At 38.1% G+C, this 13768-nt stretch overlaps 1 protein-coding gene across 1 annotated transcript in view; it reads right to left on the reverse strand.

Annotated features, from left to right (window-relative positions):
* STK17A (serine/threonine kinase 17a) overlaps nt 1–13768 on the reverse strand; it is a 39665-nt gene that overhangs the window by 23434 nt on the left and 2463 nt on the right. Inside the window, exon 2 of the mRNA XM_021703689.1 lies at nt 4301–4513. Coding sequence (XP_021559364.1) covers nt 4301–4513 — 213 coding nt within the window. The remainder of the gene's footprint in view (nt 1–4300; nt 4514–13768) is intronic.

Consider the following 13768-nt stretch of genomic DNA (forward strand, 5'->3'; position numbering starts at 1 on the left):
ACACACACACACACACACACACACACACACACACACACACACACACAAAGTAATTATATGACCTGATGCAGGTGTTAAGCTAATGCTCTGGTGGTAATCATTACACAATACATAACTTACAAAATGTTTTATGTCAACTATATCTCAATAAAGCTGGAAAAAATTTTAAAAATAATGTATATAAAGCATATAAATAATTTACATAAAGCTGGCTGAAAGACTTAGCATAGTGCCTGGCACACAGTAAATTCTTAACACGAATATTATACTTTGTGTTCCCACAGCAACTAGCAAGCATTTCTAGTAAACACCAACACTGCTGCAATTATTTTTCTCTCCTTCACTAAACCTGTAGCACCTGGAGGGAAGAGGCTATGCTGTTTTTACTTTTATACCACCAGCACCTATAAGCACGTGGTGCATATGGAGGATACTTAAGTGTATGTGAAACGCATTAGTGACACGGTGAACATAAACCTGCCTGTTTCCCTAACAACAATCTATGGATGTGGCCAAGAATTCTGATATCTCAATATCTAAAAATTTATTTCTAAGACTTTACCTTCAAACAAAAAGTAGCACACATTTTTAGCCAAATCATATTGATCTGTGGTTCTAAAACCATGATCACTGCATCAAAAGAAGCCACCAAAGATTTCTAAGCAAGGGAATAGTATCACCACATCTACGTCTTAGTTACCTAACAGAAGCCTGCGGAACATCCTAGAATTGAAGCCAGGGTGATCAGCCAAGAAGCTACTGAGAGTCCATGGGAGAGACAATGAGGACCCAAAACAGAGGAGAAACAGCAAGTACCAAGAAAAAGGGATGCAGGGGTGAGGCTTAAGTGGAAGACTTGGTAATTTATTATATACGTGCTTTTTTTTTTTTTTTTTTTTTTTAAAGATTTTATTTATTTATTTGAGAGAGAGAGAATGAGAGAGAGCGAGTACATGAGAGGGGGGAGGGTCAGAGGGAGAAGCAGACTCCCTGCCGAGCAGGGAGCCCGATGCGGGACTCGATCCAGGGACTCCAGGATCATGACCTGAGCTGAAGGCAGTCGCTTAACCAACTGAGCCACCCAGGCGCCCTATATACGTGCTTTTAAAGGAGAGAAGGGAAATGAGGATAGAGTCAAGGTTTCTAGCCTGAGCTATGAAATTAATGGGGTAACAATGGAAATGGGGAACAAGAGAAAAACAGGCATTATCAGGGCAATGCAGGAGTGCACACATATTGATCCTGAATTGATAATGATGTGTGGTTCGATACAGAGAGACGCAGTAGGCAGTTAGAACTTAGAAGGTCCAAGGTTGGAGACAAAGATTTGGAAAAAATCACATGTAAATAATAGCTGAAGCCACAAACATAGATTGTTATCAGAGTAAATGTACAGAATATAAATATATGACAAGAACAACACTAAGGAACTCTGGGGAGCACTTGTGTTCGTACAGTAGTAGCAGGGTAAAAGGCTGTGACAGATTTAAAAAAAAAAAAAAGAGGACCCCGAAAGCCAAGAAAGAACATCATTTCAAGAAAGGTATAATAAAGTGTTTAGAGAGAGTGAGAAGTGGAGTGAACACTAAAAAGAGGAGACAGATTTTGGCAAACAGGGTTTGAGAAGAGCAGGTGCGGCAGAATGAAGAGTAACGGCGGATGCATGGAACAGCGAAGAACAAAATGGACTAGAAGGTAAGGAAAGCTGTAAATTCAGCCTGCTCCTTTAAAAAGTACAGCAGTAAAGGAAAGAGCAAGCCAGGACCATGGTTTAAAGACAGTCAAAGCTGAGGAAAAGGAATTTTAGGATAAGAGAGACAGCAACACTGGAAGACAAGGGAAAAGAACCGCCTTGGAAGAGGGGCTGAAGAGCTGACAGAGGTCAGTGAACGGATTTAAAGACAAAACAATGGCCCTAGAAAAGGAAGGAAGAGAATTAAAGAGCCCAAGTTAAGGTCTCAGCCTCAGAGTTAAGCAGTGGAAACTTGGAACAAAAGGGAAAGGGTGAGGGACGCCGAGGGAGGGTGCCTGCTGGTAGGTATCTGAGAAAAGATGGAAAGTGGTGATGTAGGAAGTGTGTTAAAAGTTTTGAGTAGATCCTGGCGGGGGGGGGGGGGGGGGGGGGGGGGGGGGGGGGACGACACATTAAAAGAATGAGAGATTAGGTAAAGAATGACCCAACGACAGCGAAAGCCCATCTGAGGACCCTTCACGCTTGTAACAAGCAGGTCAAAGATGACACAAACGTTCCCCGAGTGTGCAGGAGGAAGCACAGGCTGGGGTTCCAAACTGGCCAAAGGACTTGCCGAGGAAGACTAGGAGGAAGAAGGAAATAATGTGAGGTGCTGGCGCGAGGTCAGCCAAACTAACTACTGAAGAAGAAAGGGAATCACGGGAAAGAAAAAAGGCAGGGGCTGGCTGAAAGACAGGGGACCTGAGAAGAGCTCAGGATTAAAGGCTGAAGAGCAGGTTTGGTGAGAACAGGAGAGGAATCTGGTCAGAGAATAATACTTCACAAAGTCTTTTCTAGAATCAACTTCTAATTCTGCCTTGATCCTCTCCAAAACAAACTGGAAACCAAAAACCTAGGTAGGCAGGGCATTTATATATGAGATTCCTAAACCAGCTTTTTTTTTTTTTTTTAAGTTAGAAAACAACTTTATTCAGGTATGATCCACATATACTACATTTGTTACCCATCCCATCATTTTTAATATTTTTCCGATTATAATTAAAAATACCCTGTGTGAAACACTTTTGTACTTCCCACTGTTCACATTTTATAATTCCTTTAGAAGGGATTCCTAGAAGTGAAATTATGAAATTAAAATTTATGAACACGATGCTCTTGAGTTAATTATCAAGAGGAAACCACTATTTTAGCCATCCAGAATTTGCTTTCTACAAATTTTTAAATTTTTTAAAAACAATACTACACATTTTTTAACTTTTTTCTTTTTAACAATATTAAAAAAAAATCCATGTCGAAACATTTAGATCCACCTTAGCTTTTTTTAAATGACTGCACAATAATTCACTTTGTGACATTATCACTTACTTAACCAACCAACCCCTCTCTATTGAACAATTAGGTTATTTCTTTTTTGCTACATTAAAAAAAAAACTTCACTATTTTCTAACACATCTTTGCCCAACTGCCTGATTATTGCCTTGTGAAAAAATATGTAAGTGAAATTGCTGGATTAAAGAGTGTTGTGGGTTTTTTTTTTTTAAGTTTTTGATACATAACTCCAGTCTGTCCTCCAGGAAAGTTGCACCAATGAATACTCCCACCTGTAGTATAAATCTGATGGTTCAGCCCATGAATATCATTTTCTCTTTATGATTTTTGCCACTCTTGTAAGGGGAAATTGAAAACTTATTTTCAAATTTACATTATAAAAATCGTAAGAATCCATATTTTTCATGTACATATAGGCCATTTATATATATGTATGTCTATGTGGAATTTCTCTTCATATCTGTTAAAAAGAAAAGCACAGGCCCAAAATGGTATCACTTAGACCAAATCCCCAAACTGGGGCTTAATTAATACCTACGCTCACTGCAGTTTCAACCGCCCCCAGAAGTATAAGTCTTAACCAGTCAGTCAGAAAATTTCTGACCAACATCAGTGAGGAAGCTCACATGGGCCCTATCCATCCCCCCAAAAGAAGATGAGGTAATCCCACCTAATAAGACCCCCTGCCCTTCCCACAAGGGAAGGCGATCTTGCCTGAAACAATCCTTTCTTTTCTTTTGCTAATAACTTTTTGCCACACCCTCCTTCCTAGAAAAACTGTCCATTTTGTACAACTCCTTGGAGCTGCCCTCCACTAGAGGAAAACAGGATTTCTTAAGAAGAAAAAACTTCATTTTCCAAAGCTGTTTCCTATACAGTCTCTACTTACTCAAATGAAAACATGGTATGAATCAAAACAATTGTTTCTGAAAGAAGGGAGATTACTAACTCAGACTATATGAACATGTAAGGGATTGTAACATGTCTCTTATTTTAGTATTACCGTGTTACCACTTACTTTCTGAAGAATGCCTCTAATAAGAACATAAGAGAACTTTACTACCAGAAGAATTTCATTAAAGAATGAAAATAAAAAGTCTAATATACATGCATTCTTATTAATCTGGTGTTTTCCGAATTAAAAAGAGAAACACATGAAAAAGTTTTGGAAAGTCTTCAGATTTCCAGAGCCAGGCTGCAACAACATATCACAGATGACTAGCATCCTATAAAGTGTGGACTATCAAACAAACTTTATCTAAGGAAAACAATACTTACTATTCCAGAACTAAGATCATTTCTGATGGAGTTTCATAGACTTCATGTAAATTAATGACCCATGGATTGTCCTGTGCTAGTTCAAGAACTGCAATCTCATGAATTATTTCCATCCGACAATCTTGACCTTTTCTTCTTTTTCTCATGAACTTTGCTGCGAATTCTTTTCCAGAATCTTTCTTTATACATTTCCTCACCACTGCAAATTTCCCCCTAGAATTAAACAAAAACATTCACTGTTAAACTTGACAACTTTCTAGAAATGGTAAATTTTAATAAAATTTCCAAATATTCATCAGTGGATATTCAAATTTAGACCATAATTCAAACACAAATGCAGCACTATCACTTAGGAATTTAATAGGTACATCTATAACCAAATAAAATGTAACTGGTAAACCTGCAAAATTCCTTCTGAATAGAGAATAACCAAATTTTAAAGTCAGTATTTTTTGCAGTTATACATAAACTATTTTTTTTACACATTTATACAGAAGAATGATTTAAATCTTGAAAAAAGGCATTTGACTTGTTAAGAGAAACTGGTTATCAGAATTCCTAAAAGAACTGAATTGACTCTAATACTATATCGCCTTTCAAAACTATAAAAGTTAGGGATCTCATTTATGTATTTCAACTACAGCATCAGCTGGAAAGGTCTAGTTTTCCTATAAAGACAGATACAACAAGCATTATTTTGATACACTACACTATCATTTGTTATTAAACTAATAAGTGAGTCACAGGGGAGTCAGTATAACAAACTAAGCAAATTAAGGCTATGAGCTCTAGAATTAGATGTGACTTTGAATCCCACAAATAGTTCTGCAGCTCACTTGGGCAATTCATTTAACATTTTTAAATCTCATCGTCCTTATCTGTAAAAGAGGACACCCCAGAATCCACTTCATAGGGTTGTGTGAGAATTCAAGTATATAATACATATCAATTGCTTAACATGGGACTTGCCACATAAGTGCTAAATGAAATATTATTAATCAAACAAATCATTAATTTGCAATAGTCATCACCCAAAAATACCCAATCTTTAAGTTGGAAGGCAGCTTAGAAATCACAGTTTTTTTTTTAATACCTAATGCCAAATGCCAATGTCAGTGTTTTCTTTCAAAATGTGAGGTTGTCTCTTGCACTCCTGGGTGCATATTATTATTATTTTTATTATTATGTTATGTTAATCACCATACATTACATCATTAGTTTTTGACGTAGTGTTCCATGATTCATTGTTTGTGCATAACACCCAGTGCTCCATGCAGAACGTGCCCTCCTCAATACCCATCAACAGGCTAACCCATCCCCCCAACCCCCTCCCCTCTAGAACCCTCAGTTTGTTTTTCAGAGTCCATAGTCTCTCATGGTTCGTCTCCCCCTCCGATTTCCCCTTCATTCTTCCCCTCCTGCTATCTTCTTTTTTTTTTTTTTAACATATAATGTATTATTTGTTTCAGAGGTACAGGTGTGTGATTCAACAGTCTTACACAATTCAAAGCGCTCACCATAGCACATACCCTCCCCAATGTCTATCACCCAGCCACCCCATCCCTCCCAACCCCCACCACTCCAGCAACCCTCAGTTTGTTTCCTGAGATTAAGAATTCCTCATTATCAGTGAGGTCATATGATACATGTCTTTCTCTGATTGACTTATTTCGCTCAGCATAATACCCTCCAGTTCTATCCACGTCGTTGCAAATGGCAAGATTTCATTCCTTTTGATGGCTGCATAATATTCCATTGTATATATATACCACATCTTCTTTATCCATTCATCTGTCGATGGACATCTTGGCTCTTTCCACAGTTTGGCTATTGTGGATATTGCTGCTATAAACATCGGGGTGCACGTACCCCTTCGGATCCCTACATTTGTATATTTGGGGTAAATACCCAGTAGTGCAATTGCTGGATCATCTGGGTACATATTATTTTAATACGATTTTCATTACAAGCCTAAAGTGAAGGGCTGTTAAGTCTGGGCCTTTTGCTGAGCAGTACACAAAGACCTTTCTCTTCCAAATACCAATCTGTCGGGTATTGACCGAAGCTAAGGATCTGTTAACTGCCATTCCCTCGTCCCATTTTTTTTTTTTTTTAAGATTTTTATTTACTTAACAGAGAGAGAGAGCAAAAGTAAAAGGGGGGCGGGGGGAGGGGCAGGACCCAGGACCCCGGGATCATGACCTGAGCCAAAGGCAGACGCTTAACCGAATGAGTCACCCAGGTGCCCCTCCTTTTTCCAATTTCAATCATTCCTCATCCCCATGAAGGTTTTGAACACTTTGTCATTATTACAGCTCATCAGAACTGCTGATAAGATTGTGTCAACCAAACCTGAAGCAACTCCCCCAAGTATAATCAGATCAAAGGGTTACATCATTATTATTTTGTTGATCTTGGTACAATACAACCTAATATTTGCTTAAAAAAAACCTGACAGGTTTTTCATATTTCATATTGAGCTGGTAAATAAACCATCTAGATCTTTTTCCTTTTGAATTTTTTCAAGCCAGCATCCTCATATTTTTAAAATACGGTTTTTGTTTGTTTGGTTTTTAAAGACTTATTTGAGAGAGAGAGAGAGAGAGAGAGAGTGCACAGGGAAGGGGCAGAGGGAGAGGGAGAGGGAATTCCAAGCAGACTCCACACTGAGCACAGAGTGCTACACGATGCTCAATCCCACCATCCTGAGATCACGACTTGAGCAGAAACCAAGAGTTGCATGCTTAACCAACTGAGTCATCCAGGTGCCCCAATTTTTAAAATGTTTTAAAAAAATTAAAGGCAAGGCTTTCATGTTCTGTTAAATTTTAATTTTTAGGTTCGGACCCAGCATTCTAGACTACTAATGTAATTTTGATTACTAATTTCTTCCTTCCTAGCTACTGTTAACCATAAATATATTTTTCATGCACTCTATACTTTTGTAACCACACTAATAAAAATGTTAAAGGATATATCCTTAGGCATATCTGTGAACATAGTTACTCACATTAGTAACAATCTACCTAACGGCACCCTTGTTCAGATCAAAGTTCTTCTTGTTCACAAAAATGTGAAAGACTCCTATAGATGCTTAGAGGGATTAAATCACAAACCTATTCATCACAGACTAATGCCTTTTATTTTACCCCACAAAATCATTAGACTAATATCTCCATCAAGTTTTAAAAGGTTCCTAGTGACCACTGGGTTCTTTTGAGAACAAAAATCACAGATATTAAAAGAATCAGGGGCGCCTGGGTGGCTCAGTCAGTTAAGCGTCTGCCTTCAGCTCAGGTCATGATCTCAGGGTCCTGGGATCAAGCCCCACATTGGGCTCCCTGCTCAGTAGGGAGTCTGCTTCTCCCTCTCCCTCTGCCCCTCACTTTTGCTTGCTCTCTCTTTCTCTCAAATAAATAAAATCTTTTTTTTTAAATAAAAGGATCAAATTATTAATATGTCAGAAGTTTCAAAAGAAGAGAAAAAAAGAGGAAGTTTCATTTATAAAAAACTGACCAACATATCTAATTGACAGCAAGCATGTTCCTGGTAAATTAGAAATGACTCCGCTGAACTGCTTTCAAAATATTCCCCCATCAAACACACAAATGTTTACTGTTCACACACTTAACATTCCAGGCAATACAGTACTCTGCACTAAGTAAAATACTACTTAATATCTGGCCTGAATGCGTATTTTTGAAAAGATGGGAAGACAAATGACTCAAAAGAGAAAGGGATTCATACACATTGCAAACCTACAAACTCTGGGAGCCCTTGTTACAGAAAAGCTATTGCTAAATTCAGGAACCAGAGACAAATACAGGAAAGAGCCCCATACTTATTAATTCAACATCTGGGGCCATACAACCATTTCTTAGGGTCATCAGCACAATTCCCCTGGCTCTCCACGCACACCAATGACTACTCTTAACACCGCCTTTGTTTTTGTGGAAGCACTCCTCACAGTTTCAGGTTTATTCTTTCTTTCCACCCTGTCATGCACTGTATTGGGAGTCAGCAAACTTTTCTGTAGAGGGACAGATAGCAAATATTTTCAGTCTTGCTGGTCTCTGTCGCCACTAGGCAAGTCTGCTTTGTAAAACGAAAGCAGAGACAAAAGGTAAATGAATGGGTGGATCTGGGTTTTAAAAAACAAAACAAAACTTTATGGACACTGAAATATGAATTTCATATAATTTCCATGTTATTAAACATTACTCTTCTGATCTTTTCAACCATTTACAAATACAGAAATCATTCTGTATAGCTCATGAGCCTTACAAAAATAGGTGGCCAGCAGCAGTTTGTCAACCCCTGCATTATCCCACACCGAAGCAAGTCGTCCATCATTCTGATACCGAAACTGACAGCAAGAGCAGCAGATCATGATGGTTTTGAGGAAACTTGTATTGCCTTCATCTCTAAATGACTGGTGCAATGGGAGGAGAACTCTTGAAACTACTCAAGGAAGACTCCAAAGGAGATAAAAAGAGATTTCTGAAACTGTTCCTTCTGTAGAGCAACAGAGTACACAGAAATGTGAGATTCAGTATTCAAGGTGCCGAGTCCTAGTGAACACATTAAGAATCACATCATCACAGTGTCTAAATTCCACACCCCACAAGGATTCCAATATGCATGTTTTACCACAGCTTCAGGGCAAAAATCATGATTGTATCTAAACCCTGAATTTTAGGTTACTTAGGCAAAAACATAAAATAAAGTTTTCTCCAGACACTAGTGGCCACAGTTAATATACAGACTTGAGGCTGATGAGGTTCAAAGGGCATAAGATGTTTGTTTAACATCTACTTTCTTTACTGATTTAGCCAAAATTCTTCCTGGACTACACAGTTATTACATTTTTCTGAGTTCTTCATCCATTTCACAAAAATCTATAGTTCACTATTACACACTAAACTGACAACTCAGGTCTGCATTAAACAGTTTTGGGGGGGATATCAAAAATCAATTTCAGAACTACTCAATGATAATACATTGCAGAGCAGTGGGAAAGTAAGATATATCAACAAATAAGAGGAAGGACATCTGAGTTAGACCCACCAGTCCAAGCCTCCTAAGAACAAAGACTAGATTTTAGTCATCTTCGCATTGCCAAGGCCCAACTTATAAAGCTTAAGAAGGTGTGGTGAGCATCTTTAAGAAGTATGACATGCTAAGGAGTTTGGGCTTTCTCAGGGTAAAAATGGGTACTTGTTAGAATTTTTAAAATAATTGTTTTTAAAAGATAATTCTGATAGTGTTATGAAGAATATATTGCAAAATCTTAACTAGAAACTAGGGAAACCCATAAAATAATTCAGGGTAGTGGGTCTCAACCAAAACAGCAGTGTAGAGGCTAGGAAAAGATGATGCATTTAAAAGAGGGTCAAGGTTCATTAGCACTCCTTGGCAGATGGAATTTTAGGCAGAGATGAGGGGAAAAGGGAAAAGTAGAAGCAGAGGATGACTTGTAGTACTGGATAAATGTGGTACCATCAACTGACAGACTGATTATAAGAACGGTAACAGGTTTGGATGGGTTTATACATGTATTATATTGTTTAAATTGGTCTGACATAGTACAATTTGCTGCACTATGCCTGTCTCCCTAGCTAGGCTATGAGTTCCCTAGCTAGACCTCACTTATCATTCATCTTTGTATCTCCATAGTGCCCCGCACATGGCCGGTGCTCAAAAAGGATATCAGATAAGCACCCTGAATATATACAACTGTTCCTGTTATCTAGTAAGTTAAAGTTCTATGGCAACTTAACCTCATGAAGTTTAATATTTTAACCACATCACACTACTTGCTATTCACTCTTTCACTGAATTTTTCGGCCACTGTGCTTATTTGTATTATTGCCAAGGGCTGGAGGAGTATCTTTCATCACTACTACTGAAATTCCATCCATTCCTTAAGGCTCAGCTCAAATGTTATTTTCCCCATAAAACTTTCCCATGTGACATGTCACCCTGTTGATAAAGGGAGTAGTGACTGATTTGTTACATTTGAGAATAACTGCCAGATCCTAGCAAAGTGCCTTACGTGCTTATAACATTTACTTAAGAGCACCGGAGTGTTATTAAATATAAGACCTTCCATGCAAGAAAGACCTAGAACAGATTTTACCTGTCTTCCTTACCTCTGAAAGGAAAACAGCAAAACCCAAAATATCTGTTGACCCTAAGTGTAAAAATCAGTAAGTCCATCAGATCAGCTATCAGCATGAGTGACAAGAACAGGCAGGGCTTTAAAAGACAGACTATTTTGAATTCTGGCTAGTAACTGCATAATCTTAGGCAATTTACTCAACCTTTCTGAGCCTGAATTCCTCGTCTGTAAGATTAGGTTGATGGCACTTACCCTTGCAAGAAGATAGTAAATACTAAAAAAATTACATCTCTACAGCGTATAGCATTCAGCAAATGATCAGTAATCAGTAGCTATTTTTATTGTTTGAGGCACAAACTTCAGATCTATGATAATGACAGTAATTTGTAAAAAAGAATCCTAGAACAGAGGAGTTTTGAAGGTGGTCTAACTTGAACTCTCTACTTGATGCAAAATTTCCCTCAATATATGTAGTTCCTTCTTCTTCACCTGAATAAGTAAATCAATGGCTATAGCTACTTAGCTTTCTAATGCACTTGGTTCAATAATCCGATTTTTTTTTTTTAAAGATTTTATTTTTTTATTTGACAGAGAGAGACAGAGCGAGAGAGGGAACACAAGCAGGGGAGTGGAAGAGGGAGAAGCAGGCCTCCCGCTGAGCAGGGAGCCCGATGCGGGGCTCGATCCCAGGACCCTGGGATCATGACCTGAGCCGAAGGCAGACGCTTAACGACTGAGCCACCCAGGCGCCCCCAATAATCCGATTTTATAAAATTTTGTTACATATAGCTTTATAAAGAGGCTGAAACTCATTAAATCCTTAAGTTTATGTATTTTATTTTTTTATACTTGATCTTAGCCAAAAGGCTGAGAAGCGATTGTATTTTATTTTTTTTAAAGATTTTGAGAGATGGCGTGCACGCATGTGGGCGTGCGCACAAATGGGGGGAGGGGCAGAGGGAGAGGGTGATGTAGACTCCCCGCTGAGTGGACAGCCTGATGCACGGCTCCATCCCAGGACCCTGGGATCATGACCTGAGCCAAAGGCAGACACTTAACTGACTGAGCCACCCACGCACACCAAGTTTATGTATATTTTAAATTAAGATTTAAATAAGTCTCAACTTTTCAAAATTAAAACAGTTGACTCAATGACTTATCTGCCTTAGAACTTCCTAAGTAACCCTATTGCTGAACCACAAACATAGCCAATTTTTTTTTAATCCAAAAATACCAAATTACACACAACTGTTGGTAAATACTCTTCAAAGAAATCTTAAATAATATCCATCCTAAAACAAGGCAATTTCTACATGGACAATATTACTTACCAAGGGTCTTATTTATTTATTTTTTTAGATTTATTTATATGAGAGAGAGGGTGGGGGGTTGGGGGGGGTGGGCAGAGGAAGGGGAGAGAGAGAATCCTCAAGCAGACTCCCCACTGAGCGTAGCGCCCTCTGCAGGGCTGGATCTCAAGACCCTGAGATCATGACCTGAGTGGAAATCAAGAGTCAACAGCTCAACCGTCTGAGCCAGCCACATGCCCCAGAAGGGTCTTAATTTCCAAAGAAACTATGAATTACAATTTATGACACATGCTCAAGTAGTTGTAAGGTACAAAAACCTGAGGCCATTATTTACAGCCATGAATCCAGGTAAAGAACATACAGTTCCTGAAATATACCTGCCCTCCTTCAGCTTGAACATTTTCTTATCGTCTGATAAAAATCCTTCCTTGTTCCTGTTACTCTCAACTGCTCTGAAGAGAAAGAGATGAAACATCCCTATCTACCAAAAGGCCCAACTGAAGAGGCAACTATAGGACACAGAAGTTTCATAGGGTTTGTCCCAACATGGAACTCATGTCCTCTCACAAAAACTATGAGAAATTGCTTCAGCTACAAGACACACTGCAGATTTTTCTTTGAGAAGTATCTGACATATAATAGAAAGGATTTCAAAGAGTTCCAGCTCAGCAGTCTTTCATAAGACTCAATCAATCTCTGCCTTGGTTTTCTCATTGAAAGTGGGACTGCCCAGGGCCACCTGGGTGGCTCAGTCAGTTAAGTGTCTGCCTTAGGCTCAGGTCAGGATCCCAGGGTCTTGGGATTGAGCCTCATGTCCAGCTCCCTGATCAGCTGGGAGCCTGCTTCTTCCTCTCCCTCTGCAGCTCCCCCTGCTTGAGCTCTCTCAATACATAAATAAAATCTTTAAAAAAAAGAGAGAGAGAGAGAGAGAGAGAAAGAAAATGGGACTCCCCAAACATGCATCTGAGGAGAATTAAATAATACATGTGAAAGCACTTGTATAACTGTAAAGTATTTATGAAATACTCGTTCAGCAGAGAATTCATATTTTTTTGTCTCATATGGAAATTCAGCTATCAGCATGTAATAATTTAGCAAACAAAAGATGCTCTTTTGGCTTTAAAAATCCTTTTTTTCTTAAGATAAAATTTATATATGCATTAAAAAATGTTGAAGTTGAGTACTAGATAATGAAAACACATGTAAAGCAAATCAGTCAATGTGAAATTAGTATTATTTTAAATTTCTAGAAACATTTTTGTTCCTGTACTTTCAAACTCAAGGGAAATCAACATTATGAAAAAATTCTCAAGTCCCAAGGTCATGTCTCCCGTACCTATAATCATTAATGTGGTTTACACTGGCACTTATCCTGACTCAAAGAAAGGTAACAAGCTTTAGGAATAACAAGTCAAGCTTCAAGCAAAAGAAAATTTTACATCCCATATTTACCCACATTTAAGTTGCTATGGCCCTGCTGGAGACATGAAAGAATATGACATGACATTTCTTAAAAATAATCAACCTCACATCCTGTCATTACTATAGAACCAAAATTGACCATTTCAAAAATTCTCTTCAACCATTTCACTGAAAGCTTTCATTTTCTATAAGATAAAATAATGGTAACTTCTTAAAGAACTCAGTTTCTTCATTTGAACAGTTAGCTCTTCACACCTCTTCAACATTTTTGACTAAATGAAAGGCCACAGAATATAACAAATAGATCTTCTGTTTTTCCTGCTACCTCATCATTAGAATGTAACATAGGTATTTTTGTAAATTCTATATCAGAGTGAGATCAATTAGTTATATGAGAAATGCAACCACAATTCGTAGTTGGAAAAAAAGAACTTTCTTATTACAGAAAAGGTTATGAATAAACTACTACGTCAGAACCATAATATACAGGCAAAATTTATAAACCTTCAACAAAGACTGCTAATAACACAAACAGAACTTTTGCTTCCTAAGAGTTCTAAATAGTTCCTGTGTGTTTTGCAATGAGATTTCATCACTTTTGCCACAGACAGAAGC

The sequence above is a fragment of the Neomonachus schauinslandi genome, chromosome 12 (assembly GCF_002201575.2).
Source record: "Neomonachus schauinslandi chromosome 12, ASM220157v2, whole genome shotgun sequence".
NCBI classification, from domain to species: domain Eukaryota; kingdom Metazoa; phylum Chordata; class Mammalia; order Carnivora; family Phocidae; genus Neomonachus; species Neomonachus schauinslandi.